The following is a 25,673-nucleotide window of genomic DNA, read 5'->3' on the forward strand; positions in this document are numbered from 1 at the left end:
TGAAAAAAAGACGGTAAAAGCTTTTTACCTATTTTAAGTTATAGGTCTAATAAGCTGTGGGGAGAGATGTTTGTACGGACATGCGAAGTTTTATCATTTTATCGTGTTTTCCCAATAGTCATTCCCAATAATCAATTGAGTTCTTAGTGACTCTATCTCCAAGGGTTCAAAATATTTTATTAATAATATTGGTTCGGTGTATTTATCCAAGTCCTGTAAGTCATGAAGCTTTTTCTTGGGTTATTTGTCTAAGCAAACCCACTAAAGTTTCTCTTATTTGTTCTGAGGAAGGTATAAAGCCGTTAAACCGGCCCTATTCATACAATATTGCTTGTCTTGTAGTAGATTAAAATAAAAGTTAGACTTAAATTAATGTTTTCGACATTCGATTGGCGAATTTCAATTAATTTAATTCTATTTTTCTACTTTGCAGCAAGTACAAGTGTTCCAAAGTGTAAAACAGAAAATGATAAAAATTATGTAGATATGTGATGTTGTGGCAGAGATTGATCTTAGTATTGGCGGCCCTTAAAAAATTGACCTTACTTAAATGAACAAAGTAAAAGTTACTTTCAGAACAAAAAGCGAAATGAATGATTCAGTCAACTTTTGAATAAGTCGAAGATTTTATACCCTTTTAAAAATAGGTAAACATTTTCCCTCAGACAATAGTTTTACCTAGTAAATGAAATCATCATGTAAACTTAATTTAATTAATGTATAAAGGTATACAACAACAAATATATGCCTTTCATACGTATCCTTTCCGTTCATTAACAAGCTGATGCTCCCGATTGTTTACGAATGTATAAAAATACTGGTTATCATTGAAGGACAAAGCTGCAGCTGGTTAGGGGAGTTTATCATTTTATTTACATGTTTTGTTTTTCTCTCTCCATCTTTCCCTTTCCGATATGTACATATCTACATTGTATATACATATGTACGTAAGTATATGTATTTTTTAAATTGTTTTTACTCTGAACTTGAACTTGTAGTTTGAGCTTACTCATCCAACATCCAACAGAGCAGCAAACAAACCACAAACCCCCAGCAAAACGGTAAATCATGCCACAACAAAAGATCCCGAGACGTGGGCACATCTCGGTGATTTGTCTTAATGAAGTAGTCATACATCGTCCACTTTGGAGTAGGTGGTGTAGGAGGAGTGGCTTGTTTTGTTTTGAATGTTTTCAAGGTAACCTGTTGGTTTCATACGTACCAAGGATCTTGATCATGAACAGTTTTGCAACTATGCCTCTAACTTGAGCTTTTTGTTATTCTCTGTGTGTGTCTCATTTCGTCTTGACTCTCTGCCTTGTCAGTGAGCTGAGCGACAGAGGAGACTTGGGCTTCAATGGTGCCGCAGGTTACATCAGTTGCTCGTGGTCTCTGAGACTCAACGGTTGTCGGTTGTCGGGAACAAAAATCGCCAAAGAGAAGTTAGTGATTTGGGTTCATATAGCAAACATTTACGTGTAATACTGAGTTAAAGGTAGAAAACTATGGATAATAATACGAAATTGTCATGAAATAAAGGGAGTTTCACTTATTATTTGTAGCGGAAGCTCAAACTTGTGGATGGGGAAAAACCTATCCATTTGCGATAACCAGTTGAACTTTTGACCGTTAAATGCTTTTATAAATAATATTTCTTCTATCCATTTTTAGCAAAACAAATCCAAATGCCTAGATATTAAGAAATTTTGATTAAAAGCTGAAAAGTTACCAAACAATTAATGTTTAGACCAAAATATTTATTTTCTTGTACTTCGAGTAACTTTTCGATAGACCCACGTTGCACATTGTGGCAGATAGTTTGGTTTTGCAACAAACATTTAATTTCCTCATTGCAATAGAGCCAACCATTCAGCAACCATCAAGTGGTTGGTTGGCCATTAAACAAGAGCAACCATAAGAGAATTGGCCACAAATTGAGAGACACCGACTGAGAAAGAGAGAGAGAGAAAAAGAAGAAAGACAATGCAACCATGGCCAAAACAAAACGGAGACACATTCAGTTAGTTGCAGGTTGTCTAACAGAAAAGCCGCCTAAACAATTTGGCCAAACGTAATCAAGCTTCTCTCCACCTTTCAACGTAACATATTGCGTGTGTGTGTGTGTGTGCCACATTGAAGTGCACGTAATTTTCATTTTTACTGCAACGAAAAGAAAACGAAAGTGGAAATGTTGGATTTTCCTCCCTCGTTGGTTTTGTGAAAACCGCAAATACGGAAAAGTCTCCTCTTAAAGCACCCCTCTGGCCTAGCTCCGACTACTGCGAAACTGAAACCGAAAAAAAAACCAAACACTAGCCATAACTGAAAACTAACATTAATATTTCATTAAACAAATTGCAAATTGCAGCTTAATTGTTTGGTTCTGCTTGACCCCCCTCATAAGGAAGCCAACAAAAGATACTCGTACTTACCCAGTCTCAAACAATTGTTCATAGTCATTATAATGATAGAGCGCGAAATCATCCAGTAAGTATTATGTGTATTATGCATAATCATACAAAAAAATTAAAGTACCACATAAACTAAAAAAAACAACAAAACTTCTACTCGACTAATTGCTATCGTCTAAAGGAACTGGGCCAAGAGTTTTTGTCCATACTTGAACTGCAGTCCAGTCTCCTTCTCCCCAATCATTATGCTTAAAATGCACACATGACACATGGCAAAGTCCATCAAAAATTGCATACAAATAGATTTATTAAAATGAAACAAAAACAACAATTGACTTTTGTAACATTTGGCAAATATTTGCAACTATTGTTGTTGCTGTTATTGTTAACCGAAACCTAATGGTTTTTGTCTCTTTCAGCACAACAACAGCCTCGAAACGAATTTTTGATGTTCTACAAGATGTTTCACAATTTCTAATACTGTTCTTAAAAGTTTCTTTAGAGTTGATACTCAGAATTTTACAATGCGTTTTACCAAAAAAACTGAAGGATATCAGTAACGAAATTGTTTTGGTAAATAACTATTGTACCTACATACATATAATAAATTGATTTCATCTTATTTTTCATTTCTTTTTTTGCTTTTAGATAACAGGCACTGGCCATGGTATTGGTCGGGAATTGGCCCTTCACTATGCTGGATGGGGTAGTACCGTTATATGTCTGGATATCAATGAAAAGAACAACTTGGAGACGGTAGAGAAGGCAAAACGTCTTAATGGTGGAGCCGTCTTCAGTTTTATGTATACTTTTGGAAACCTAAAATGCTAAAAGTGTTAATATTAATTGAATATTTTTTTTGTCAGGTGTGATGTTTCTAAACGCGACCAGGTGTTCGCCTTAGCGGATCGTGTTAAAACTGAGATTGGCCCCATTTCAGTGCTGGTGAACAATGTTGGAATAATGCCCACCCATCCATTAAACCAACAATCGGAGGAAGAAATTCAAAGGGTGTTTGATGTAAATGTGTTCTCACAATTCTGGACTATACAGGCATTCCTAGATCATATGAAGGAACGAAATCGTGGTCATATAATTTGTCTGTCTTCAATAGCTGGAATCGTGGGCCTGTCGAATCTCGTTCCCTATTGTGCCACCAAATTTGCTGTTCGTGGAATGATGGAGGCTCTCCATGAGGAATTGCGCGAGGGTCCTTTTAAGAATCTTATCAAAACAACTACAATATTCCCCTATATGACCAATACTGGGTTGTGTAAGCATCCCAAAGTGAAATTTCCGTCTATTCTGGGACTTTTGGATCCCAAAGATGTCGCCAGACGTATAGTGGAGGCCCACAGATCGGATTGTCTAGAAATAACCATTCCCAGCAGTCTGTTGCATATCAATAATTGGACCCGCCTGCTTCCAGACCAATGTGGCTGCCTTTTAAAAGATTACATAGATTCTGGTGTGGAATCCGATTTAAAGTAGTGCTTATTTTTTCGGTACTTATCTGTTAAGAAAACACTTTTGTTTAATTGTCGTTTGTAGCTTGAGGTAAATTTGAAATACATTATGGAAACGTTGACAGAATGACAGGTTCTATTGTGTTATTTATAACTTTCGACATTTGTCTCAGTCACAGCGCAGTAATAATGCTGAGCAATTGTTGGGATGTATTCCACACCACATAGTTCATTTCAATTGTGACTAGAAGGATAAACAAAAAAAACTTGAAAACTTACTGTTCAGTCACATTTTTTAAGAAAAATATGTCTGACCACTCTTGACCACTTCTTCACACAGCAAAAAATACAAAGTTTTCTTTTTTCCCGCTTAAATTACTGCGATAACAATCGATAACGTTGTTCCGATAACTCTAACAACGATAACGTTGCTCCGATAAACGATAACAATTTGGCACTTGCAACACTGTCTGGCGGCTCCCTCCATCGATGGGTTTTCCAACCCTACTTATTGTTGTTTTGATTCGACGACTGCACGTGTTTTCTTTTCTATTGCGTACATAGTTTTGAATATCTACAATGTCTGATAAGTAGGCAAATTAAAAATAATTTAATTATTTCTTTCTATTAATGCTTTGTGCCCGACACAGATATGCAGTGCCCAACAAATTGCCTGGCAAGACGGTTTCCGTACTGAAGCATCGTAAGCGGCGTATTCTCCAGGACCAGTCCGTATTTGAGCAAAAGAGAAATGATCGCATTAAACGCCTTAAAAAGACCAAGGAGCATCACAAGTTTCGTCGCGCCGAGTCGTTTGTGATGGGCTACTTAAAAGCCGAACGCACTGCCAAGAGAATCAAGCAGACCATTTTGAGAACAAATGTCACAAAACAAAGTGCCACAGCCGCTGAGGATACCAACTCTCGCCTGTTGCTGGTTATGCGTCACTCTGGTAAAAAAATTTTCGACAAAACCACAACCGAAATCCTGAGAACTTTGCGTTTGGGTCTACGTCACAATGCAGTCTTTGTAGAAAATACAAAGGAGAATCAATTGCTATTGAGGGTAATTGAACCATTTGTGGTTTATGGATTTCCTTCATTGAGTACCATACGAGAATTACTATTTAAGAAGGGTTTTGCTCGCATTGATGGTAAAAAGACGGCCATTCAGTCGAATACAATGGTGGAACAGCAGTTGGGAGAGCAGGGTGTTATATGTCTGGAGGATATAATACATGAGATCTATACAGTGGGACCGAATTTCGCTGCCGTTAATAATTTCCTGTGCGCCTTTACCGTGAGTTTTAGGTATTTTAGGTTTTAAATCAAAATTAGAATCTAATGCTTTGTTTTTCTTTATTAGATGTCGAGTCCCCGCGATGGCTGGAAAAAGAAAGTTTCTGTATCCTTCAAGCGTGGTGGGGAATATGGTGATCGTGGTCAGGGTATCAATGAGTTGATTGCCCGTTGCCTGTAAAACTTAGTAGACTTTTACGGTTTGTTTAGTACTTTAAGACCTTAATATATATATACAGAAAATAAAAATATGTCGGCAATACTGAATGCCAGTGTTGATAGCAATGGAAATATTGAGTATCAGACAATCTCTTCGACTCAAAGTCAGATATCCGAGGAACAGTCGGAGCGTCTACATGATCGCATTTCCAAAGAGCAATTAGAGAAGCTACATGAAGCCTTTAAAGGGTATCCCGACCAACAGTTGGGCGTCGAAGAGTTGCGAGAAGTCCTCGAAGAAGTTGATATTGTCTTCAACGATGCAGTCTATACGCGCTTATTTCTTAAAATCAATCAGAACCACGATTTCCGTGTGGATTGGAATGAGTTTGTCTCGTATTTGATATTTGGTTTTCAAGAAGAGGATCCTAGTAGCCAAAAAGAATCGCTGATATTGCCCATCTCAGTACCGCCAGTTGTTAGGAAATCCGAACATCGTTCAGCCGTTTGCTGTTTGGCTTTGCTAAAAATTAAATCAGATCAAGCACCTCTCGAAGAGGTGGCCGAAACGTCAAACTTCTCTTTTGGTGGTGAAGATTCACCAGAGGCATCTGGGATGTGGGTTACAGCCAGTCATGAAGGAATGATCAAATTTTGGAGCTCACATATGGAACACATTAGAACAGCAAGTTCTGAGAGCAGTAAGTGTTCTCAATATAAAAAGTTTATTTCATTTTCGGCCATATTTCTCATGCACAAACGCTTTTATTCTAGTCCATTTAAAGATGCCTACATGGATATTGGCCGTGCAGGCTCTTTCAGATGTGAGCGTGGTTTGTACCTCATCCACCGAACGCGAATTGAGGTTTCATGAGACAATCGCTTCCACATTTTCCTTGCGTATGGTCATACGCAGTCTTCCGCATGCTGTCTATGTCATGAGCTATGCCTTCTACAACAATGGCAAAGTAAATTCAAAATTAATATTAGGCGATTATGGTGGAAATGTCCGAATACTGTCCTATTCGCCGCATTTGAGGGGCCCCTTTCAGGCCAAACCGGGGGCGGCTTTAATTGAAGTCGTCTGGTCGGACGTGCTAAAGGGCAAGATTCCTCAGTTGATACCCAAAGAGTATATTAATTTGCATAGCGAATTGATTACCTGTGTGTACTATTCGCTTCATATGAATGCTCTTTTCGCATCGGCTGAGTATCGCAATACCAAAAAATATCGTGGTCGATGTCCTGGCATTATAATGGTCAGCTATGGAGATAAGAGCAATTTTCGTATACCATTGGGTGTAACCACTTTCTTTGTGGCCGAGAGTCATAATATTGTGGTAACGGGCGGACCGGATACCTTTGTTCGGATATGGGATGTTTACATACCCACAGAACCGTCAGCTATACTAACTGGCCATAACGGCGGAATTGTGATGGTTTTTGTCCAACCAGAGGAAAATAAAGTCTATAGTTTGGACTATCAGAAAATAATCAAAGTTTGGGATTTGCAGGAGCACACTCTGCTCCAAACCTATGGGGATCTTGTCCGCCTGATTCATCACACTGAAACTGACTTAACGTATTACTATCACTCGCATTTACGTGAGCTGATCGTCGCTGGTCGCAAGTTAATCTCGATCAAATGTTGCCCCCGGGTGCGGGTCGATCTGACTGATGGCAATACTCATGCTGCGCCTGTCTCGGTGGTTCTCTACAATCGACTCTTTAGGAATATTGTGACTTGCGGCTTGGACAGTTATATTATAGTTTGGGATCCTTGGACTGGTCGGCGTAAAATAATCATGAAGAGCTGTCATACCAAAATGATCTATGGTGAAACGATTGACATTGAGATCACTGCCGCGTGTTTCGATCCTCTCGAGCAATTCCTGTTGACAGGTGCTCGAGATGGCTCCCTTAAGATTTGGAATTATAATAATGCTGTAGTCATAAGAAACATGAGCATTCAGGCAGATCAAGAAGTCACCGCTGTGATTTGGGTAGTGGAACGTATTCTCGCCATGGGCTGGGATCGTCAAGTTACGGAATTTAACGATGTCGAGGGTCGTGAATATGGCGATCCTAAAAAATGGCCTAAATTTCACACAGATGACATAACATGTGGTGATGTAAAGCTTGGTGAGGGGGTAGTCACCGCTACTTACTCTGGAGAGATAATTTTCTGGAAATTGGAAACAGGCCAACCTTACCGTAGATACAGTGTTATGGAGCCCAAACGTTTCATCGAGTTAAAACTTTCGGATGAGGAAAAGCAAATGAAGCGTAGCAAGCGATTGGCATCTCGCATTGCTCATAGCAGCTCACATACGATGTCCCACTCTGTATCCCATACGGGAAGTCATGTGGATCAGATATCTGCAAGTCGAAGCCGCGGAGTGACTATACTGCAGGGACAGGAAGAAATACGCGAATATGGCGTCAATGTACCCATTTCGGTTCAGGCTGTCCTGTTTCTACAGAAACGCCCACAAACTTTGCATCATGGTAAGAGGCAACGTATAAGGTATACTCTATGGATTCTCTATTCTCTCTAATTTCTTAGGGAGCGTCTTTATCTCACTGGACACCGGGATAATTCAAGTGTATTCCCACCATCAACGTGGAGGATATATGAACGAATTCCTTGCGGTTCATAAAACTGGCGATTGCGTCCTTACAATGGCTACAGATCGTAAAAATCGTTTTCTCTTTACGGGTACAGCTTTTGGTTATATCAAAGTCTGGTATATTGTCAATTATTGGTAAGCTTCAAAACAGTTTTATGAAATTTTAATCAATTACAAACCCAAAAGGGTTACATGTCCTACTTTCATTCATATAACAAGAAATCACTTGAAATTTTCGAAACATATTTGCCTTGTCTCTCTGTACTTTTATTGTTCCACTGTATGCTTATACAAATATGTATATAAAATATGGATCTGTTAAAGCAATCTTCAGCCCATAAACAAAACCACATGAAATGGTCCCTAACGGTAGACCTTATTATTAGGGTCTGATTATTTTAACATGAACATCCCACTCGCCACCCACAATAGTTTAGATGAACAACGAAATGGTCGTTTATTTTCGTGGCCTTGCGTGTTTTCTTTGTAAATTGAGACAAGACAGAACTACACATAAACGAAAAGTTTTTGGCTTTTGGTAAAAAAAAAAATAAATAAATTATTCATAAATGGTTGGGGGTGACCAACTTGTTGCAAACAAAAATACTTGGAATTCCACAAACTCGTGATGTCTCCTCTACCTTAATGTTTTTTCCTTTAGTATACCCGAAGCGGAGAAGACACACGTTTGCATGCCTCGTCTACGCTTGGATTTCATTTTTCTGAGAAAGGAAACTTTTTTAACCCGGGCCAAACGAGTTGTTCGTAACCAGGCAGAGCCACTACTAGTTAGCTCCTACAAAGGACATCTTAAAGCGATTAATTCTATATCTTTTATTAATTTACCCAAAATTATAATTACGTAAGTTGGTTTGAAAACTATCTTTGAAGAACTTTAACAAACTAATTCTTTCCATTTTATACATAAATTGCTGCGGCCAGTGGGAGCCACGACTATTCTTGTCGGTTGTGGACACAAGGTGGCCGGTATTTAGGCACATTGGGAAGTGTCTTACCCTGGACTAAATTGTCGCCCTTTGAACGTGCCGGCGACGACGACCACGTTTACAGACTACCACCTGACATTAAAAAGGTTGCCAGTTCCACAACATTAAAAGTAATCTCTGGCTTACAAGTAGATCGACCCATGAAGCGCCCTGATAAGGTCAAGACTGAAGAAAAAGAGGAAGAAACAGCCCAAGCTTTAGAGACCAACGACCTAAAAAAACTGTTTGATAGACCTCTCAAAGATCCGATTTTGGGCAAGCATTTCCAGCTGCCAGGTCGCAGTGCCTTGGATCAACGCATTGACCTTGATACCACTCAAAGCTATATACCAGTCTACACAAATCTAAAGGTGCATCCATCCGAAGAATTGGAACGATTGCCCACACCAGCGGTAATTAGTCGCGTGCAAGCGGAGAATTATTTGCATCAATACTTACCTGTCGAGGGGAAAGTGAACTTAAATGACTCGGCATTGAATATTAAATTACCATCAAGACGCCGCTCAGACAGGACAAATGATCCCCGTAATATGCGTACCGCGAAAACACGTGGCGATATGGGTTTGGGTTATCATTCCAGTCATACATCGCAAAATTGAACAAGCAAATCCCGACGAACAGTTATAATACATCTATATGTGTATATATATTTGGATTTAATTAAAATGGTATTTTAATGCTGAAGTATCCGCACTGCGTTGTACATCTGTGCAAGTATTGGCAACTGTTTCGATTCTCGTCGGCAAAGACATTTGTACGCTTGTCCTAGTAGTTTATCCAAGGCTGTAACATCGATCTCATCGGGTTTGTTAAATGTTATTGCTACATTCTGCTCAGTGAGCGGCTCCTTCTGAAATATTTTGGTTTTAGATTTGTGGATGATAAACTGAGCCAGTACTTACCAATTTGTCTAAATAGGCCAACAGTTGGTGACCTACAGAAGCTATTTTCAGGAATGTAGACTGAGAACTTTCACTTAAAAGATTAAGTCGTCGTCCAGCAATTTCCAATAAAAGACGACCCAACTCCTCATCTTCGCATATGTCATGAAGTAGCACCTGAGCTTCAGCATCATAACCAAAGGCATACAGCTCCACTATCTAAAAACCAATAACATGATATTCGTAACTCTCTTTCTGAATCCAAATGTATTTCTTGTAAACAGATGGTTCTACCTGTCTTCTCAAAATTGGCGATTTGTCCAGACTCCAACTATCGGCCAGCTCGCAAACTTTTCCAATATAATATACATGATCCAATATGTATAGTTGCTGTAAATCCTCTCTAATTAAATCCATTGTAGATGCAACCACTCGACATAAAAATTCGGTTCGTTGCTGCTGTAAAACCAAATCTGGAGGTGGCAATTGATACGGTAATTCTTTGTTAATATCCGCTTGGAATGCTTTGTTGCTAACAGCATCAAAGACTAACGTAAGCGGCTTTGGTACACGCATTTGGAAATATGCAATGAAATGCAACACTCTACAGAGTTGCGTATGTAATTGTAGCAGTTGTGGCATGGCATGATGTTGTTGCAGGGCCAAAAATTGCAATGGCAATGCCCCTTCGCTTAGAGATTGCTCAAATCTTAAATCCCGCTTCTCGTGCTCCAGCGATGCTGAGAAGTGATTTAAGAAGTCCAGAGAAAGTTCCAAAAATTCAGGTACTTTGCCAGCAGACATTTCCAGATCCTGCTGACACATTTTATCGACCGGTAGGCGGCCGACTTTTTGTATGAGCTTTCCAGCTGCCTGAAGCGGATACTTTAATGTGGCATTCCATAACATACAACAGATGCCATGTTTCAGAGCGTAATCTGGTATTCGGAATTCTTTCAAGCACTGCAGTGCCGCCCGCATATAGTCGAGAGATGAAAGATTTTTACTCCAATGAACCATGTACTGCCAGGACATCAAACTGAGCAGAGGTCCAGATTCCAAACTGAAGGGAAAATGAGCTCGTAACAAAGCCAATCGCTCCAAAAGAGGTTCAACCGCTTCCTTGTCTGGATAAACGCATTTATCTAACTCAGCATCGGTGACCTTTTGTTCAATCTTTTCTGTTGCCGTTTGTGCACTGAGTTTGCCTTTGTCTGGTTTATTGTCCTCTTCGTCGATTTCATTTTCGGATGGAGTTATTTCTATTATTTTACTAGGATGCAACTGAGCACTGATTAACCATTTCGCAGTTAATTCTGTGACAATGCCTTTGCCACTGCCTATAATACTCTTCAGACTACAATCAGGGACATCATAGAGCATTTCTGGTCCATACGGTTCCCGACAAGTAAGCGGTTTGCTTAAAATGGCCCCAAGAACAGCGACATCTTCTAGTTTTCCGGTAAGTAAGCCCCATTGGGCCTCATCATGGGAAATACGCTCCCAGTGTTCTTCTTCCTCACCGTTAAGGCTGCATTCATCACAGGAGCCCTTTGCGAAAATATTTAGATCTTATAAAACAAAATCATTTTAATGATAATCCAAACTCACCTCTCTGCGACTTCTCCAAAAATCTGTGGCCACAATCTTGCAGACAATTGCCACCAGTAGCCCAGAGAATTGTTTGCTTTCCAAAAGTAGTTCTCGTACTTCCTGCCACCAGGGTGAAATGGCATTATATGCATAATCATTTAAGCTATCGCCAGCCAACTCACAAATTATATATATCATTTGATATGTGGCGGACATATCCTCAACAACTTCATCACTGAAATAAATAATTATTAAAATACATTGAGATGCATAATTTATGGTTGAGGCGAACTTACCAGTTATGATATTTAAATGGTTTTTCCAACCAAAACCAAATCACCAGAGTGAGCAAATCTTTGCTTGATAAACAAGCCTGACTGGTCCATTTTTTAAATTGTGTAAACGACAAGCTGCGGGCAAAAAACTGTCCTAATAGTGCTACGCTTATAGAACCAAATTTTTCTGATTTCTCTGGAATAAGAGCTATAGAGTTTGGCTTATCTATGTTAAAAATACTTAGATAGTCGACAAACTCTTCCGTTCTGTGGGATGAATGCAACTGAAAGCTAACTTCTCTTTGTGCCGCAGATGGAGGTTTATCTTTGCTGGTGTCTAAGAGTAAAACTAATTTGTTAATCGTCACTAGATCCCCATCAGACAGTTCCAAATGTGGAATAATCGGTTCTTGTTCACGTTCTTCTACTGATTGCTCCATTGCTGACTGACTAAGTGATAAATACAAATCAGTCAGACGCTTGTAATTGTGAATTTGATTTGTGAACTCCTGAAACTCTTGAGTATCAGCATTTTTAGGTGTTGTGGCAAATGCATCAATAATTCTTTTAAAAACCAAAGGTTGCAGTTTTTTGCTCTTGATTAACATTTCCACACATTGTTGACGGACTTCTAAAGTTTTTAATTCTTGTGCCAATTGGTTAATTAGGTCAAGACTGGCATCATCAATGGATTCACCATGATTAAAGGACCTTAATTGATTCCTTAGCCGTCTGAGCATGTGTATGTCTCGTGAAGTTTCTGAATTTGTCTCGCTTAAGGCATAGTGAAAGGGAATTTGAATCTCTTTAAGGCTTCCATCGCTGGGATCCAAAAACAGACATTGATTTAATGGAGCTTGTGGCTTTCTGGAATGACCACTACTAGATACGGCTGTCAAAGGATTGTGATTGACGTATATCAGTTGGCCAGATTTGCAGACATTAAAGGCGGCAACTTTGGGTCCATTTTGTAATGCCCAAATATCCAAGCATCCTAAGCGTGGGACATAAATGACTAAAAAAAGAGCCCGTCTTCTATGGGTTTTGAGACCCCGCACTGATTTTTCCTTGACTTGAACAAAGCCACATTGAGCATCGCGATAACCTTTCCACACTCTCAGTATAAGACTCTGTTGAGTATCCACTAGCATCACACGATCCAAATTATCAGTAACAGCAGCTAAATGCCCTCTACCTGGAGCTATAACTAAGGCGATACCATCCCGCTTTCCGTCATAAAGACGACAACGTGTCCGCATAGGAGCCTCTTTATAGGGAACTGGCAGCGGACTTTCTTCTGGCGTTATTGGCTTCTCTGGCACTCGACGAAAAAGACCTCCAAGTAGATTCTTGTATGCCATTCCAATGACATCTTTTGCCACCTCTCCTATTGAAACAGTTTTATAGCCCTCTTCAGCCTGATAGAATCCCAAATACGGCTCGGCACCTATCCCCAAGATCTGGGCCCTTTGTGGCGGCGTTTCCTGCACTTTGGCAAAGTATCCCAAACCAATACTTTGCTCCACGATGTGGTCGTAGGCAGCCGGTCTCTGTGTCGTGGAAATAGCAGCATCGTTCATAATATTTTCGCGGCCCTGTTTAAACTTGTATTTCTGAAAGGGCACTACATCAACAGTTGGAGCTGAACTTCTTTCCAAAGCACCTCGTTGGAGATTGTAACGGCAATTGCTGAGGGTGGCCATTATGTCCTGCCCTTTAATAAAGCACACACAGCGCCCATAGACCAAATAGAGCAATGAATCGCCCTCTGAGTGGCGCGGCGGCGATTTCAATTTGATGGCTACAACAGGATCCTCCTGGCAGCATTGGGAAAACAGTTTCTTGCCATTGTCTGCATAAAATACCACCAGGCCAGACGCTAAGCCCAACGCTACACAAGTCCATTCGACAGAAGACGTGGAGGCAAGGTTAGTTGCTGTTGTCATAGGCAGGCAAGCTATGCTGGTTACAATTTGATTCGCATCCTCCAATTCCCCACACCAACTGAGACTGTAAGTATTATGATTCTGGCCTTGACTGCTCCAGCAAGACGTCACAAACGCCAATTTTTCTCCCTGGGCAAAAGATATCATTTCACCCGTGGGTGATAAGGCATAATTGACCGCATTTAACCAATTGTCATCTGCCAGGTAAAGCAAGCAAATATTAGCTAATACATAGGTTTATCTCGACTTTATTGTTACCATGTCCGAGGCCAAAGTACTCTTGAACCTTTTTAAAATCGCGTATTTGTCCAAATATTTTAACTTCGCAAGCCATTTCTTTGTTGTTGACACAAATCAAAAACAGCTGATCTTAGCGATGTGCGATACCAAGTCAAAAACATCGAGTAACATATTTTATACCACTCACCCATCTTGAGTGGTAGACTAAGTCGCTAAAAGTTAATAACTGAAGCTAAATTGGGATCGTTAAGCTAATTTGCAAGCAATTTGGCAAAAAAAAAATTATTGTCTTATTAAATATTTGTTAACAAATTCTCGAGCAGAAATTGTTCTTTGGGATGGCAGCTGGTATATTTCGATATGAATAAGCATTTCTTATCGGCGCAATTGTTGAATACCAGTTTTTTTCAGTGTAGTGTATTCTTTCAAACTGGGAAGGTCGATAGTGTTTTGTGTCGGCAATTTGTTGTTTAAAATATCTTAAATTTTGAAATAAAACTTATATTAAAAATAAACAAAAGTAGGTGAACACAAAATTGAATGCAGAAGCAATTTTGGTGCGTAAGCGAATTGTTAAAAAAATAAATATATTTTAAACGAAAAGTTATAGTAAATGAAAGATAAAAAGTAACTGCATACATATGCCTGTACACATATGAATAAAAAGTGCAAATGGAAAACTGCATTAAAAATGTCTTTACGTGTATATGTGTGTCACTGAGACTTGTCTCTTTTTTTTTATTTGGATGATGAAAACGCGTAAGAAGTTGCACGACCTAGAACCAAACGCCTTACAACTCCCTCCCACCCCTTCACACTGAGAACTAGGACTAGTTTCACACGAACCGGTGTTGGATTTAGCATAACTATGATAGGAAGAAACATAGACACCAATCTCTAATGATTGATGAGGAATTTACGAAATAATGCCAACGCAGCACGAGGTTGACAACAGGTTGTAAATGTTGTTTACATTACAACATTTACACTTACATACAAAATTAGAAATTTGCTATTTCGCTTGTAGAAGTGTAAATTTTGGTATGTTGACTGTCAACAATCACGCCGCCAAAAATTTAAATTCAAATATCTAAGGATAATCATAAAAACACATGAAAACTTGTCTGAGACGTATCTAATGATGTGGGAATGTCCTTAGTTGTACCAAGTTTAGTCTCTTCACCCTAACTTTAATTTAAAAAAGAAACCTATTATATTTTCCTAGGTATCGAACGAATCGTTGACTATCTAGCTAATAAATAAAAAACTTGTCTAAAATTAAGGTATTTCAAGACATTTTTAAAATTTTTATTGCATTAGGTATAAAATATATATATAAAGTCCGACCCTGAGTACATTTTATGCTTCAAATACCATATTAACTGGAATGTTCTTCAGACTTACTGACGTTTAATAGATTTATTATTTCATTTTAATGCAAGAACTTTATATATTCTGCTTTAAAATATAATTAAATGCAAATCGGGCCACAAGAAATGAAAAGTTGTTATTATAATTATAAATCTTCAATAATCCACCAAAATTCTGTGGTGCAAATGAACTTCGACTTAATTGATGATATAACATAAGCTTTATTTTCGAATCAGGTGGCAATGAACTGTTAAACTTGTTTGAAGTAAAAACAATAAGATACATACATACGATATGGGTGAACGGTATGCAAATGGAGTGACTACCAGCTTGGTGGATACCTCCAATGGCAATGAACGCACTGCATCCATTTCCCATTCAACTAACTCGAATCGTAATGAAGATTCAAATAAACTCGTTCTGAAACGTAAACTTACCCTAATCAATGGTGTAGCTATAATCGTTGGAACCATCATTGGATCTGGAATTTTCATAGCACCCACTGGTGTTTTTCGTTACACTGAGTGAGTATATAGAGTAGAATTCTTTAATTAATGGAAGACAAAATGATTCTCTTACATCAATTAATAATAATTCAGTCTTGAAAAAGTGAATATGAATATTTAAATCGCTACGAATTATTGCGTCATCATCTTCAGCCGCCCATCTCTCTTTACATGAAATCTTTTCCCTAGATCGGTGGGCAGTTCCCTTTTGATTTGGGGTATTTGTGGTATTCTCTCCACCATTGGCGCGCTCTGTTATGCAGAATTGGGAACTAGTATTACACGATCTGGCGGGGATTATGCCTACTTGCTGGTGGCTTTTGGTCCTTTAGTTGGCTTTTTGCGCTTATGGATTGCCTTACTCATAATCCGCCCAACAACTCAGGTAAGAGAATTAAATTGTTTTGCATAGAAATCACACATTGCATGTGCATAAGTATAAACCAATTGATTGTTATTGGAAGAGCCAAACAACCTTCGTTTAGAATTGAATTCAATTAGCTGGGAATTCAATTATTGAATGCCAAGCAATTATATTTTATAAAAACTGAACAATATGTATTGAGCAGCAAATGTTTTTCAACTGAGAGATGCATTTAAATTAATATATTAATCCATAGAAAATAAAATGCAACTGATGCAATTTTTCACAAGTCGTAATAGGAGGTTAACAGTTCTAAGTTTAAAGGTCTCCAAACAGTTTCATCCATCAATTATTTAAACTATGTAACTCAAAATTCTAAGAAACACAAAGTATTAAGTATGATATATGCATGTATTTTGATCTTTGATCTACATATGTGCCATTTGGATCGATCAAAAGATTTTATACCGAGAAACTAACCTGATAGTGAGAGACTAAAATTTTCCAAATTCTTTGCAACGACTCTGTTGAAGTATGTTTAAGTAAGCATACTAGAAACACTTGCTTTCAACAGAAATTTAATATCTTTTTATTTAGAACTGTTAATTTTTCCACTTAAATTCAATGTATTGAATAAAAAATGTTTTACTTTATTTAGACAATAGTGGCTCTTACTTTTGCCCATTATGCCGCCAAACCGTTCTTTGAAGATTGTGATCCACCTCAAATGGCTGTCAAGTTGCTAGCCGCTGCTTGTCTATGTAAGTGAAAAAAGTGGAGAAAACTCTGAAGAATAGAAATTAAACTTTTATATGTTTATAGGTCTCCTCACGGCTATCAATTGCATGTCGGTAAAATTGTCCATGAAGGTTCAAGATGTTTTCACTATTGGCAAATTGTTGGCCTTAGTTATGATTATTTTGGCTGGCCTATATTATATGGCGACTGGTCAAATGCAGAATTTTAATGATCCATGGGAAGGTACTTATAGTGCTCAGAATATTGGTTTCGCCTTTTATTCCGGCTTATTTGCCTTTGGTGGCTGGAACTATTTGAATTTTGTGACTGAAGAGCTGCAGGATCCATACAAGTAAGTCAAGACAAGTGCATGGTAACAGGGGGGTGGGGGCTGTCAGCAAATAAGATAAATGCTTGGTCCTTTTGCCTTTTTACGTCATGCGCATTAACCAAGCAACAAGTTGAAACTTGTTGAGGGTCCTTGAAATCCTTGAAAGGAAGAGACGTTACAGACTAACCTACTTCCTAATGAATTCAATTTATACGTACAATCAATTTAAACCCCACTTCTAAGAGCTCATGGGAGTAGCATGGGGTTTCATAATTGAAGCAGGACAAACTGTGATTTTCAATGCTAATAATTCCTTTTTCTCTTCTTGTTTTTGATACACTATTCCAATTTGAATTTCAATCTGGTCATTTTCATTAAATAAAGCGTATGCAATAAGTCATGCGAGCGTTACGCCCATGTCTTCTCCTTCCTCTCTATCACACATGACCAAGTGTTTTTCTATTCAATGAGCACGTTTTGTATATCTTTCTTCCATTTCATTAAAATTGTTTTCTTGCAGAAATCTGCCACGCGCCATTTGGATAGCAATGCCTCTGGTCACAGGCATTTATGTCCTAGTGAATTTGGCCTATTTTGCAGTAGTTGATAAAGCGGAAATGTTGAGCTCCTTGGCTGTGGCGGTGACTTTTGGTAATCGTGTGTTTGGTCCTTTGGCTTTCATGGTACCCATTTTTGTGGCTCTTAGCACATTTGGAGGTGTGAACGGTAAGCGTTTTTGTACTTGTTCATTGTTCCCATTATATTATTTAAAATTACTTGAATTGAAAATTGTGCATGATTCATTGATAGGTGTTTTATTCACATCCGCAAGACTTTTTGCCACCGGAGCCCAAGAGGGTCATTTACCCAAATTCTTTCAACTATTCCATGTTAAACAACAGACGCCCATACCCTCACTGATATTCACAGTAAGTTGAATATTAAATTAAAGAAGTTTGTGCAAAATAAGATATCTTAAGCAAGTGGTTCTATAGTCGTCACCAGCAACAGCTTATGTCAATTGAGAGAAGCAATTGATGCCCATTTAGATTCAAGATGTTAGATGTGTGTGAGATGATACCAAAGAGGAAGTGAACACTCTGACTAAATTTTATTTTAAATCATCGTCGGAGATGCAATCCAATTAGACATTTATCTGCTTTCTATTTTTTTTCAGTGTCTGATGTCCCTCTTAATGCTGCTAACTGACAATGTATATAGTCTTATTAACTATTTTAGCTCAGTGCTTTGGCTGTCTGTCGTAGCCAGCATTGCGGGAATGCTGTGGCTGAGACATAAAAAGTGAGTGCACACACTTAAACATTAACACAGGCATTAATATTACGTTTATTTTCAGACCAAATCTACCGCGTCCTATTAAAGTTCACTTGGCCTTGCCCATCATATTTATGATTAGCTGCACCACTTTAGTCCTGCTACCCAATTTTAAAGAACCTCTGAATCTAACAATCGGTATTATTATAACTTTAGCTGGCATACCATTTTATTATATATGCATCGCTTGGAAGGACAAGCCCCGGTGCTATGGACGTCTGTCCAATGCCCTTGTAGAGTTGTGTCGTGGGATCTTTAATACAACCATTATTGAATCGAATGAAGCTTTGAAATAGATACAAGTTAAAAGCTTAATGAAACCCAAAGAAATTTACGCATTTAAATGTTACCGCTTGTAAATGTTATTCCATTATACATATACAGCTAGAGGAGATTTGGGAACATAATTCCCACCATTTTGTATGATATTCTGCTTGGCATTAACTAAAATCGAATTGATATTGTATACCATGAACCTGAAACTTTTCGTGATTAAAAGTTGAAAGCAAAAACCATTGTTATTACTAGAAATATAAAACAAAGTTTTGTTTATTTAAGGCTACCCTAGTTTAATTTTCCAATAAGTATACATATTTATTTAATATTTATACATATATCTCTATGTACTCCATCTTGTGTTATAATCCTAGTAAATATGGATTCACAAAGATTTTCCCAATATTGATACTGTGACACATTTAGGGAACAACTATTTTAGATGTTTATGTATTAAAAAATAAATTATGTGAAACAAAAATGAATAGTTTTTTTTTTTATTTTCAAAAAAGTGCAGCTCTACGGCGATTCACATCAATGGCAGTGTCAATTAGAGTGGTTCCACGTATAAAATCAGCTGCCACGATATTACAATATTTGCCCAATTCGTCCCTATATAGTATGGATACACGCCAATTGACCTGATCAGCCATTTTTCGCAAACCCCCGTGCTTATCCAATATAACATCCCAAGTTTCAGGAGTAAGTTCGGCCATATCAGCAACGGGACGACTCGAAAATCGGCTTGAAAAATTATAAAAAGAAAAAAAATTACACAATTTGAAGTGAAGCAATATTTTCTTTATCTTCATAGGTGTTCTCACCCAACATCCAGTTCATTGACTTGACGTAAATATGTATCCAGACGTGACCAACTCTGAACATTGCCCCATCGTTGATCAATAGGGCTAAATAACAATTGGGGAAACTCTTGAATAATATCACTTTTATCGTACGCTATTATGATATTCTGCTTGCGGCTCCAAATGTCATTGAGTGAGGCAGCCCAGGTCGCGGAGGGGTGGACATATAGATCTTCGAATTGCTCCCGCAAATATGAAACCAATAAACGATGAACCCCGTTACCTTTTCCAAAACCAACTGGAAATTCTTTGAGTCCAAAAATTACTATCTCGTTGGTTTCGTGAACGAAATCCCTGACTTGATTTATGACCTCCTGTAAGGGCCTCTGCTTGGTAATGCCATGGTAAATGAAGAACTTCTCAGGCGCCGCTCTAAAATATCCTACACGTAAGTCCAGGTAACGCACGCCATGTAATAATTGTCCACGAATATCATCGTCCTGAGTGAGAGCATATTTGGTAACCAGGTTCTCTCTAATCAGAGGATCGAAATTGGGGCGATATGAACCAGAGTCGTGAGAACCAGGTATAAAAAGATCTCGCAGTCTTAAATCTCCAATGACCGAACGCATGTCATTCATCCAACGAGGAAAAGCTTTCAGGCAAGTTTTTGCTAAAATTGTCCCTTTCTGATCTATATAACTAGCCCAATAGCCGTAACAAATGGTCTGTGCAGTGATATTCCTTGATAATTCATAATCGAAAGGAACACCAGTACTTATCCATTGTTCTCTTTTAGTGGGTTTCACTGCGGCTACGATTTCATTAAAGCCTCCATTTGAAATCCAAAATTTACGAGATGGCTGGTCGATTCTCCGTTGCGATTCTATATCCGGCTTTCTCGTAAAACCATGCACAGGTATAATATCGCCTTGATGATCCCCAGAACCGATATCCTCATTATTGTTGTAGGAAGCTAGTGGAGTTCCTTGTGACATCAGACGTTCCTCAAAACTGAATGGATCTTTATTTGTCAACATAACATGATCAAACTCTTGAGTTGGAGCATTGATCCAGCTTATTTCCAAAAATCTTTTTTGTGCACTTATTGTAAGCCAAAGTTTAAGCTCGTTTGAGGCATGACCAGAGGCTAATATAGCTAGAATAAAGATATATAGCTGCATTTTTCCCCTACTTACTGGCAGTTATTGTTTTAAGTTTTTGAAATTGAATTAGTTTTGATTGTCTTTAATGGTTAATCAAGATGGACTATGACTCTCCGACAAGTAGCTCTGCTTCCGTCACTAGCTCTAGCCGTTCTGAACACTCAATTTTCAGTTCTCAAATCATCAGTTTATACAAACGAATCAATTGACATTGGATCTTTGTAATTTCCCTCTTCTCCGAGAAATCCAATGTGTTTCTCCACCTTTTGACGTTTTGTTTACTTATGTATGTTGTAGAAATCCGTTAACTATTTCAATTGTTTATATTGATAATTCGTTTCGATGACTTTGCATTGTCTCTTGCTCAGTGAAAATTTATGATTACAATCACCGAGAGAAAACGGGAGAGCAACGGAATTCTCAGCTCTATTTAAGGCAGTGTAATTTGCGCTTTTATAGTTTGTATTTGGAACGAGGAAAAACAATTATAAAAAAAAGTATCTTATCACTTTTTGTTTCCCGTTGACAGAAAGAAAATCAAAAACAATTCCATTGAAGGCGATCCGTCTAGCTCGAGCTTTGAGGTGCAAATGAATCTTTCTCTCTCAGCACCACGATTTAGGGCAGTCTTTCTTCAAATGGCTTGTACTTAACCCATTTTTTTATTCTTTCAATCCAACAATTGAAAAAAAAAAGTTTTTGAATTTTGAAGAAAAGATCAAATGCTGTAATTCTAAAATATTCTATTTCATTCTGAATAATTTTGACAGTTTGGTTGTATTAACACCTCTTAATGTATATTTTTATTACGTAATTATTACAAAAAATACTTTAAATTTTTCAGTTACTACTTTAATTAAAACTTGTTATTAAACATACTGTTTAAATTTTGAGAATAACTGATTTTGTAAAAAACAGCCGATGAAAATACTAGCGAAAATGTTACCATCGCTAGTACTATCGATGTCTATCGATAATGTTATCGGTAAGGCAATTGATGGTCTCTCAGCTCCAATATTCCGTCGACCGTATACCAATAGCAATTACAACAATTAAAACATATATATTTATATAAACATATACCATTTATATTAGTGTGTTGTAGTTTTCTCTGTGCCACTAACGGGGGTTTCCGAATAAATAGAAGCCCTCGGTACCTAAGGGTACCAAGGTAATTCAAAACACGAAGGAAAACAAAACAGAAAAAAAAAATGGACGCCGCTGCAGGAGCACTTACAGGAGTTGCATCTGGACAGCTTACAACAGCAAATCAGCAACAGCCGGCATTAAATGAAAATGGTCTACAAACAGAAATAGAAGTCGGAGTAAAATGCGAATCCACTAAAGGGTCAGGTGAGGGTTACGAATAGTTATTGTTAACATTATATCGACTGTAAAGTGAAAAATAAAAACAATTAACATTTGTTTTGATGGGTTTCCAGAATCAACGACAACAGTGCAAAATCATTCCAATGCCGTTGACGTTGCAACAGTAAAAGGGGAGGACAAACCAAAAGTTGATGTAGCCCCTGAGAAAGTGCTAATAACGATATGCAGTGCAGATCGAAAGAAAAAAAATGTCTTTCATGTCTTTGCCTAGTAGAAAGGATGTCGTTGAGAAGGGTAAGCAAATTTAATGAGGAAAACTCGTATTTCTTGCGATGTGTATACAAAAATATTTGCTATAGATTTACCAATTTCCTTATGCAATTTGTGTGACTAATCATCATCATTAAATACGTAGAAATTAACGCTCTTTGGGTTTCGGATTACCATAAACATTTCGCATTCATTTGATCGTTTTAGCCTTTTCAAATAAAGTAAACAACTCAGATTTGAAAAAAACTGAGTATAAACACAGATTGTTTTAGAAAACCGGTCACTGCACTTGTACTTGTTATGGTCATTGTCAGGAGGTTTCTTTTTTTCTAATTCTTTAAGCTTTGCAAAAATTATAACAGCTTTTTTCCCTTTTTTATTTTCATTTAAACAATGTATAGCACACAAATATGGCCTAACTGGTAACAACATTGTCTTAGAGAGCAATGGTTGTGAAATATGCGAAGATGAAGTGCTACAATTTGCTGCCAAGGAGAAGTTACTGTTAATGCTATTGGCGGAATCGGATGAATATGTTATACTACCTCCGCCATCGCCACTTAATCGTTCAGAACGGGCCAGCAGCTCTGTCGATCCCAGTTTTTATGCCAGTCATCATGAGACAGACGAGACTCTTTCACTGGCCAGTGTTACGCCAAGCAATTCCAAAGCGTCGGCTAAGTTCAAAGACTTTATCATTCCTTGGAGTAAAATACCAAATGATATTATGAAACTGCTGCGTGGCAAAAATAGTCTGGGCAAGCGTTTGAACACTTTGGGCAATATTTTAGTTGACGCGCTGCGAGAAAGATCTGCCCAAATACCGATCCGAGTTTTTCGTCAAGTGGCACAACAGGCAGCCGAAAAGTATCCCGATTCATTGCTGGAGAAAGATCGCGAAGGTCAGCTAATAGCTACAAGCCCGCAGTCATTGATTTCAAAAATGATCAATCGAAATAATGCTCTGAATCGGCCACAGAAGAGAACAAGTGGGTCTAGTGGTTCGGGTACATTTGAGATACATATATCAACAAAAAAACGCAAATCTGGCTGTGCATCGATGGTGACTAGTAATGGTGCTAATCTGGCTCTTAATCGCGACCTAGAGCATAAGAAAGAGTTACTTATATCTAGTTACCGTGGCAGCTCATCAATTGATGCCGCAACTATTACCGAATATATGAAAGTTTGTTTTCCACTGCAGCGATCCTTCTTTAATAATAGTGAGAAAATCCCCGATATTAAGGCAATCAAGGATAATTGGCCATACATCTTCAATAAAGAGATGCTTTATCAGCATTTTGAGCTTCTCATGTCAATCGATCCGCGAGTTCTTGAAAAACGTTTCGCTGGCGAAAGAGAGCGCATTTTCAAATTTTTCAAAACATCCAAAAACAAGAAGGTCAACTCGCTGTTGGAGGAGAACAATATCAATGTAATTCGTGGTCTGGCCTATCATTTTAACGAAGATCCTGACTATATATTCAAGCAATTTGAAAACGGACCTTTGTCAAAAGAAATGTTGCAGCATATTAATCCAACCAATGCACCCTGGGTGGCTCTAGTCAGTAAGTATACGCGGCTGTACACTTATTTCTAAATTACCAGAAAAATTATGTTTACAATAACTAAACTAAGAAATTTAGCATGGAATTAATAAAAGTTGTTTTTCCATTCTAGATACACCATCCACAGTATCCGATGGTGACTCGAAAACCGAGGCTATGGTCTATATAGAAGGCCAAATTATGGCTTCATTTCCTACCCACAAAGATGCAGACTTGCCCGATGTAATTGCCCAATTGATTTGCTACTATTATACCTTCAACATGATGTACCCTAAAGAAGCCAATCACACTCTCGAATTTATTGTCATATACTTTCTACAAAATGCCCCAGAACAAACACGGAGCTCCAAAAATGTTACTGGGAATAGTAAGTACAATCAGCTAATTACTAAGCTGGCCAACATCGTCAATGATTAAAGAGGGCCATGCTTCCTTCATTCCGAGAGTCGAATCAGGAAATCTCCAAGCGGCATGGTCCCCAAAAAGAATCTTGACAACATCCAATCCCCAAGAAATCTCTCACATTCTGTTTAGTTTATTTATTTTCGCGCCCAACTCTATTAATATTATTATGAATACTATATTTGTATTATTCCATTGTACAAGTCGTACCGTATGTACTCTGTATTATTTCTAAGATTTACATAAAGTGTGTACTAATGTTGTCCCATCAAAACAAAAAATCATTTTTTTAATGTATGCCTGTCGTTAATCGCACATGCCCCATCTAATTTACGTGTCTTGTACATGGCAACTTTGCTCAGCAGCATACGTCGGAAGAAGTGACCTCCGATTCACTCATTAAAATTAGAAAAAACCAACTTAGGACCTTATGGACATCCTCTGGCTCTTGCCATGTCTGGATTGTGTCATAGTAATTCCTTTTTTTTATTTGTTTCTATGAGGTAAGTAAAGGGATGAGTCTAGATCAGTTTGGACTAAAAACAATTTTATGCTGGAAAGAATGATAAATTGCTGTTTACAATGAATGGAATCGAATGCTTTCTTTTCCAATAAGCAGATATCAACGGCTTTTAAAAAATATTTACATGCTTCGAACTCTTGATAATTAAGTTTAAGTCGTATTGTCCTGAGGAAGTGCTACTGGGAGTAGTTACTGAAATCAATGATTATTATTTATGTTACATTTTATTTATACCATATTTTAAAAGTCATACTCTGAATTATTTCTGTTTCTTGAAAGTGTCTCCACGCAGTACTCCATGCCTCTTCATTTCATTTATGGCAGATTTTAGATTACGACTTTTGGATAAGGCAACTTTGCTTAGTTTGCTTCGGAAAAAGTTGCGATCCTTAAAATTTAAATCCTTGACATCCTTCCGTTCTGCATTTAATATGGCTGTGGGAACTTTTTTTGGATTCATTTCTTGTTTCTTCATTAAAAGACTCCCATGAAGTTGGCTCTTTGCGTTTCGCTTCGATTATATTCCGTCTATGATTCTCTTCGCGTGTTTGAAGAAATTTCTTGGCCTCGGAGCTCTGCATATCCAACTTATCCTGTTGGTTTGTTTCATCGGCGTCATCAATGATGTCGTTCTTAACATGGTGCCATGGTTTGGCCTTATCCGCAGCTTGCGGTGGTACATAGGGCTTGGGCTTAAATTTGTTATTTCCTTTGCCCCACGAGTTGGTACGTTGCTTTATCTCTTTTTTATGCTGTTCATTCAGTTCTTTATATCCGACCATCTT

At 38.0% G+C, this 25,673-nt stretch overlaps 7 protein-coding genes and 1 long non-coding RNA gene across 11 annotated transcripts; 5 read left to right on the forward strand and 3 right to left on the reverse strand.

Moving 5' to 3' along the window:
- Window positions 1-1,385: 1,385 nt before the first annotated feature.
- Window positions 1,386-4,004, forward strand: firl (firelighter). Of its 2 annotated transcripts, XM_068295592.1 has the most exons (5): window positions 1,386-1,495; window positions 2,369-2,487; window positions 2,831-2,984; window positions 3,060-3,214; window positions 3,278-4,004. In XM_068295592.1, exons 2-5 carry the CDS (start codon window positions 2,465-2,467, stop codon window positions 3,900-3,902), a joined length of 957 nt encoding a protein of 318 aa, XP_068151693.1. In that variant the 5' UTR covers window positions 1,386-1,495; window positions 2,369-2,464; the 3' UTR covers window positions 3,903-4,004. The 2 variants fall into 2 exon arrangements, with proteins under 2 accessions (XP_068151693.1, XP_068151692.1); XM_068295591.1 differs by lacking the exon at window positions 1,386-1,495 and having other exon boundaries at window positions 2,083-2,487.
- Window positions 4,005-4,340: 336 nt separating this feature from the next.
- Window positions 4,341-5,466, forward strand: RpL7-like (Ribosomal protein L7-like). The gene is made up of 3 exons (XM_068295594.1): window positions 4,341-4,467; window positions 4,528-5,176; window positions 5,243-5,466. The coding sequence occupies exons 1-3, from the start codon at window positions 4,457-4,459 to the stop codon at window positions 5,354-5,356; spliced, it is 774 nt and encodes a 257-aa protein (XP_068151695.1). The 5' UTR covers window positions 4,341-4,456; the 3' UTR covers window positions 5,357-5,466.
- Window positions 5,426-9,658, forward strand: LOC137581349 (WD repeat-containing protein on Y chromosome). The gene is made up of 5 exons (XM_068295575.1): window positions 5,426-6,035; window positions 6,109-7,842; window positions 7,901-8,099; window positions 8,626-8,826; window positions 8,907-9,658. Exons 1-5 carry the CDS (start codon window positions 5,426-5,428, stop codon window positions 9,568-9,570), a joined length of 3,408 nt encoding a protein of 1,135 aa, XP_068151676.1. The 3' UTR covers window positions 9,571-9,658.
- Rab3-GAP (Rab3 GTPase activating protein) lies at window positions 9,599-14,044 on the reverse strand. Its single transcript, XM_068295574.1, has 6 exons — window positions 13,925-14,044; window positions 11,742-13,863; window positions 11,464-11,680; window positions 10,147-11,403; window positions 9,874-10,071; window positions 9,599-9,821 (listed from the first exon to the last, which is right to left on the reverse strand). The coding sequence occupies exons 1-6, from the start codon at window positions 13,998-14,000 to the stop codon at window positions 9,645-9,647; spliced, it is 4,047 nt and encodes a 1,348-aa protein (XP_068151675.1). The 5' UTR covers window positions 14,001-14,044; the 3' UTR covers window positions 9,599-9,644.
- A 278-nt stretch (window positions 14,045-14,322) lies between these two features.
- Window positions 14,323-19,308, forward strand: JhI-21 (Juvenile hormone Inducible-21). 3 transcript variants are annotated; one of them, XM_068295584.1, is made up of 9 exons: window positions 14,323-14,426; window positions 15,514-15,801; window positions 15,973-16,168; window positions 16,806-16,908; window positions 16,970-17,237; window positions 17,737-17,942; window positions 18,027-18,145; window positions 18,394-18,518; window positions 18,574-19,308. In XM_068295584.1, exons 2-9 carry the CDS (start codon window positions 15,572-15,574, stop codon window positions 18,845-18,847), a joined length of 1,521 nt encoding a protein of 506 aa, XP_068151685.1. In that variant the 5' UTR covers window positions 14,323-14,426; window positions 15,514-15,571; the 3' UTR covers window positions 18,848-19,308. The 3 variants fall into 3 exon arrangements, with proteins under 3 accessions (XP_068151685.1, XP_068151684.1, XP_068151687.1); XM_068295583.1 differs by having other exon boundaries at window positions 14,329-14,463; XM_068295586.1 differs by lacking the exons at window positions 18,394-18,518; window positions 18,574-19,308 and adding an exon at window positions 18,212-18,256 and having other exon boundaries at window positions 14,329-14,463.
- PLCXD (Phosphatidylinositol-specific phospholipase C X domain containing) lies at window positions 19,293-21,529 on the reverse strand. The gene is made up of 2 exons (XM_068295590.1): window positions 19,652-21,529; window positions 19,293-19,571 (listed from the first exon to the last, which is right to left on the reverse strand). The coding sequence occupies exons 1-2, from the start codon at window positions 20,812-20,814 to the stop codon at window positions 19,331-19,333; spliced, it is 1,404 nt and encodes a 467-aa protein (XP_068151691.1). The 5' UTR covers window positions 20,815-21,529; the 3' UTR covers window positions 19,293-19,330.
- A 267-nt stretch (window positions 21,530-21,796) lies between these two features.
- Window positions 21,797-24,474, forward strand: LOC137581352 (uncharacterized). Its single transcript, XM_068295578.1, is given in 5 exon segments — window positions 21,797-22,149; window positions 22,239-22,375; window positions 22,377-22,419; window positions 22,797-23,963; window positions 24,076-24,474. Coding segments are annotated over 5 exon segments (1,794 nt in total). The 5' UTR covers window positions 21,797-22,007; the 3' UTR covers window positions 24,381-24,474.
- A 349-nt stretch (window positions 24,475-24,823) lies between these two features.
- Window positions 24,824-25,284, reverse strand: LOC137581365 (uncharacterized). Its single transcript, XR_011033121.1, has 2 exons — window positions 25,142-25,284; window positions 24,824-25,080 (listed from the first exon to the last, which is right to left on the reverse strand). It is a non-coding gene; the product is annotated as an uncharacterized lncRNA (long non-coding RNA).
- Window positions 25,285-25,673: the final 389 nt, after the last annotated feature.

Source organism: Drosophila tropicalis, unplaced genomic scaffold, assembly GCF_018151085.1.
Source record: "Drosophila tropicalis isolate 14030-0801.00 unplaced genomic scaffold, ASM1815108v1 contig_845, whole genome shotgun sequence".
Taxonomy (NCBI): Eukaryota; Metazoa; Arthropoda; class Insecta; order Diptera; family Drosophilidae; genus Drosophila; species Drosophila tropicalis.